This window comes from Chanos chanos, chromosome 16 (genome assembly GCF_902362185.1).
Source record: "Chanos chanos chromosome 16, fChaCha1.1, whole genome shotgun sequence".
Lineage (NCBI taxonomy): Eukaryota > Metazoa > Chordata > Actinopteri > Gonorynchiformes > Chanidae > Chanos > Chanos chanos.
In genome coordinates this window covers 8,914,114-8,919,464 of record NC_044510.1, presented here as the reverse complement: position 1 = coordinate 8,919,464, position 5,351 = coordinate 8,914,114, and the positions used below count along the sequence as shown (strand labels likewise).

Here is a 5,351-nt window from a genome sequence, read left to right as displayed (position 1 = left end):
ACACTCCCAAATGACTGGTTTTTCATTCAGTCACTATTAAGGCTTCCTGAAATCACGTGTTTGATTTTGAAGAGGAAAATAAAGTCTTCTTTTTAAAAGTGATGTTCATGCTGTTAAAGTTTTACCTGAAAATAGTGATTTGTTGAAGGTCTTTTGTTCTGCTTTGTTTCGGTATTATTTTTTTTTTATTTTGGAGGATGGCTCGATAAGTTCAGGCAAAAAAAATTGACTTTTTATAAGAGCTATTAATACACATAAAAAAAAAAAACATTTCTGTGGTTTTCAGCAATATACCTATGCTCTCCAAGTTTTCCCTTAAATAGTGTTTACTGTAACTCAGCAATAGTTTTACATATTTGTAGTTTTTGGATAATGAATTTTTTACCTTTGTAGTCTCATCGTTTTTCATTTTCCCAGTGAGACTCTTAGGAGCTGTTTCTATTGCTGATGGCTGAGAGGAGCTTTAAACAACAAGGAAGATAATCTTATTTACAAAGCAAATATTACAGTTGCAGTTTCACACAGGAATGATTTCTGTCGTTTTAGGGGTGGTCATCCTAGATTAAAGAATGTTTTGTAGGTTAAAGAGACTTCTGTTCTCCAACCTACAGGGTGTTATACTATTATTATTTTTTGTCTGTTTCTTTGTTTGTTACTTTGTTTTCCCCCCGATTTCTGGAAGCCCTAATCATATTGCGTGAAGCTGTGTTTGTATAGGCTCTGGTGGAGACCCAGGTGAAAAAAAAAAAAAAGAAAGAAAAGAAAGAAACAGGTGAATGAATCAGTCATGTGGTGTGTGATATTTTACACAGACATCTGCAGGTCAGTCACAGGGGGATGGTGTGAATACACACATTTGGGAATGTTTAATGTGTGTGTGAGTGTTCTGTGCCTTTCCTGTACATCAATTTATTGCGCACCTGTAACAAATATACTGGATGTGTGTGTTTGTGTGCGTGTGTGTATGTGTGTATGGGTGTGTGTGATAAAGAGAGAGTGAGAGCGAGAGAAAGTGAGAGCGAGAAGAGTGGGTTTATGTATGTGTCTTTGCAATGATCTCCATTAAAACCAGACTCGCTGATATAACCTTGTTGCCGTTATTGCCACGTGTATTGTTTGCTTGTCCATTATCCTATCCGTTTTGAGACATAACACACGCACATACACATGCACTGAAAGATTTTTCCTTTTTTTTTCTGAGCTAGGTGCTAACTATCTGAACTCAGTCTGTAATGAATTTGGGATTACTCATGAGTAAACATTTTATGGTAGGGAATATATCGTCATATTGTAATGAAAGAAGTTGCTTCAACTTCCCTCTCTAGTCCATAGTTTTGATTATAAACAAAACAAATAAAAACAACCCTCTGCATACATTCAGCACATGAACCGAACACACATGTAAAGAGACAGAGTGATGCATTTTATCAACAAACAGCATACGTGTCTCTGACTGACAGCAGAACAGTGATTTTTTATGGTTGTCTTAGTTGAATGTATATAAGCATGTAATTATATTGTTCACATGTCTCATAACATAGTTATTACCATGTAATTGGCGAGTAGCTAATTGTTCATGAGTGAAAGAATGATGACATACCCTTATGTCTGTACAGTTGTGTGTGGGAGAGAGTTGGAAAGTGTCGGTGCTTATCATATCTGTACACAACTCAGTCATTAACTCTGACTTCTTCAGGACATTCTCTCTCTCTCTCTCTCTCTCTCTCTCTCTCTCAACCTTTCCTTTTTGTTCTCAGTCTTCATTGAGGACTGCTCTCCATCCCGGATCTTTTGTTTGAGTCTTCGAGACATTGTGCCTTTGATTCTCTATCAGGTTTCCCTGTTTACATTTCCCGCTAATTAGCTTGAGGCTTCGTTACACATTCATTCTGTTGGCACGCGCTAACAAGGCGCGCATTCAACCTCTCACAATGCTGTCTGTGAGCTCACCGTAAAGTCCACGAGCTCTTCCTCGGTTACCGCCATCAGCAGGCGTCCAGTAATGAGTAAAATACATAACGATCCTATCAGCTCGTCAAATGAGCAAAAAATAAATAAACATATAAATAATAACTTTAAAAAAAACTGACAAAGGCCATTGTCTTTGTGGTCGACCAATGTCCTTGTGGAACAGCCCTGACATTATACTGGGTTCAATGGGGTTAGTCTTGTATAAAAACCAGACTGAATGTCCCTAGGGAGCGAGAGCACGGAAGACGCAAACCTGAAGCGGATTACTGGAATGACTGGTGTCTCTACAAAGCACAGAGGTGCTTCCACACTCATGAACATTTTCTCGACAAAGGTAGGACTTGCGTGGAGAAGACACTCGGACTTCTCTGCCAGTGTTTACTCACTTTCTTTTCTCTCTTTCTTTTTTCCCCCTTATTTTGTTCTACGATTGAGTTTACAAGAGCGCTACTAATACAACCCAGTGTCGGCCAGGCGCACTTGTTTAAGATACTATATCAAGATACTAACTCATTAGCCAGGGCAAACATAGTAAAAAAAAAAATAAATAAAAATCACAGTGTTTCTGTAGCCCATTCAGATACTCTTTAACCAACGGAAATTCGTTTATGTGTTGTTCATGGAGGAAAATACAAGGGTTGGCTCCTTGGGCTTCAACTAATGAATGGGTTTAATGGCGAGCTGAACTGTGCAGTCTACAATAACTATCAACAGTGTGCTTCCCACAAATATTTGGAGTAATTCTTTCACTAAGATTTAATGCTAAATTATGAAGTATTAACATCAGAAGAGTGCTAAGAGTATTCGTAAACCATTTGATACTGATATGGCTGATATGGCACTGTTTTCATTGTTGTTGTAGGCAAAAACAGAACATTTTGGCTTATGTGTGTGTGTATACATAGGAGATATATATATATATATATATATATATACATATATATATATATATGTGTAGAGAGAGAGAGAGAGAGAGGTATAGCCAATTTTCACTCCAGTATAAGATAAGATCATTTTTACCTTTGAAAGTTGACAAATGGGTGCGACGACGAAGCTTGGTAACTGGTTCAGGGTCCTAAAAATATAAAGGCATCTCTTTTATGAAATGAACAATAGACGAGATAAAAAAAAAAAAAGTAGATGCAGGCTATTTCTTAACGTTTAACACAGGCTATCAATTAACGTTGAAAAGTGTCGGCCGTTGAAAATCCGTTTGCTTGTTTTCCCGTTTGTCTGTTAGAGACTGCAGGTGCTGCTACTCATCACGCTGCTCGCGCACCTCACCTGTGATGCTGAGGGTGTGGCCAACTGCTGCACTCGTAAGCCGGGGGCTTGTCGGCTCTTTGATCTCCTGTGCCGCGATGGCTACAAGAACAGCACCGACATGGCAAAGCAGATCGGTCTTCTGACAAACGATGCTTCCGCAGGGATCCTAACTCTCGGTAAACGGAGGGAGGGTGAGCGTCGATTTCAAAACCGACTGCAGCAGCTCCTGCACGGCTCGCGCAACCCAGCGGCGGGAATCCTGACAATGGGGAAAAGAACTGAAGACGGCGGGTCTCGCGCTCGCGAGCTCACCTCAGTTCCACAGGGCGGCGCGTCGTCAGACCTTGTTAAACTCGGGTTGGAACGTCCTCTCAAGTATCTGATAAACCCGAATAAAATGCCTGACAGGGGTTCGTATCGACGGCGATGACATTTATAGAAACTCTTTAGATGAGCCGAGTCCACCGCTGTTTATGATGAGTAATTTAGTTTCTGTGCTCTCGTATCCACGTGTCATTACTGTGAAATTGACAGGGTAAATTTAACCTTAAAGGTAACCCCATGCACACCTTTCATAGACGTAACAGATGCTGACAACTACTTTTCCTTACCACACTATTAGGGATAGATACATTTCATTTTACATTCCAATGTAATGTTTGTACACGGCCAGCAGATGGCAGGCGAAGTGTATATATTGTACAGACGTGCTTTCTTGTAATAAAGTCATGAACACTTGTGTTTGTGTTTGCTGTGTCAACAGAGACTGTGAGAGGCAGTGTGTTTGTCTACGAACGTTAGGTGTTGAGGATGTAGGGAGCATGCTTGCTTCTGTGTTTGTCTCCATGTACAGAACAATCACATTAATTTTTTTTTTTTTTTTTTTCCAAGATGATGCTCTGTACTTATTCTGCGTATCCTTCACAGTCTTAGTATTACTCTCTCTCTCTCTCTCTCTCTCTCTCTCTTCTCTGAAGAAGAATGTGGTGACAAAAGGAAAAAAATCAGCATAAAACATTCAGCATAAAGTTGTTGTTGTTGTAAATCTTTCTACTGTTGCACACAGGTCTATGAATGAGGGATTACATTGGGTCTGTATGAATTTTGTCATGACAACACAAAACATCATAAAACGACGCTGAACTAAACTGCGTTGAGAAAATGAGGGACTAAAACAGGGACAGACACTAGCAGTAAAAAGTGTAAAAGAGAAATTAGAAAGAGTGACACAGAGGGTGAAAGAAAAGAATGAGAATTTTAATTAGAGGCGGAGAGAGTCAGAGAGAGTGAGCGAGAAAGAGAAAGAGCGAGAGAGAGAGAGAGAGAGAGAGAGAGAGAGAGAGAGAGAGAGAGCGAGAGCGAGAGAGAGAGAGAAAGAGAGAGAGCGAGAGAGAGAGAGAGAGAGAGAGAGAGAGCGAGAGCGAGAGAGAGAGAGAAAGAGAGAGAGCGAGAGAGAGAGAGAGAGAGAGAGAGAGAGAGAGAGAGAGAGCACAGCACTGTAGCAGAGGCGTCAGTACAGTGAGGGTTCTGTTCAACCACGCACAAAACTCCGAACTGAATGAATGATAAACGAATCTCTCAATAAGAACGGAAAGATGTGAAACCGAATCACCGAAATTGCAGAATGAACCTTTACTTGGAAGGGAAACAAAGAGAAGAAACCGGGACCAGACAGAGGAAAAGAAGAAATAGACGTTAGTATTTCACCAAAAGTGGGCCATTACAGGCAAAAGACAAGGAGAGAGGGCGATCAAATAATAGAAATATCTTCAGTGTTAGAAAGAAGAAAAGGTAAGCAAATTCACTTCAATCTCCTGAAGTAACAGACACAGCTTGAAGCACACAGAGAGAGAGTGCGTCAAGCTGAGAGAGAGACAGAAAGAGAGAGAGAGAAAGAGACAGTGAGAGAGAGAGAGAGAGAGAGAGAGAGAGACAGTGAGAGAGAAAGAGAGAGAGAGAGAGAGAAAGAGAGAGAGGGAGAGGAAGAGAGAGAGAGACAGAAAGAGAGAGAGAGAGAGAGGAAGAGAGAGAGAGAGAGAGAGACTGCTAGAGAGCTGGTAATTAAAAGAGACACTCGTCACAAGTCACAAGTCGTGGTGAAGAGTACGAGACTC

At 40.6% G+C, this 5,351-nt stretch overlaps 1 protein-coding gene across 1 annotated transcript; it reads left to right on the top strand.

The window, feature by feature from the left end:
• Window positions 1-2,188: 2,188 nt before the first annotated feature.
• Window positions 2,189-3,667, top strand: hcrt (hypocretin (orexin) neuropeptide precursor). Its single transcript, XM_030793956.1, has 3 exons — window positions 2,189-2,305; window positions 3,212-3,512; window positions 3,594-3,667. Exons 1-3 carry the CDS (start codon window positions 2,189-2,191, stop codon window positions 3,665-3,667), a joined length of 492 nt encoding a protein of 163 aa, XP_030649816.1.
• Window positions 3,668-5,351: the final 1,684 nt, after the last annotated feature.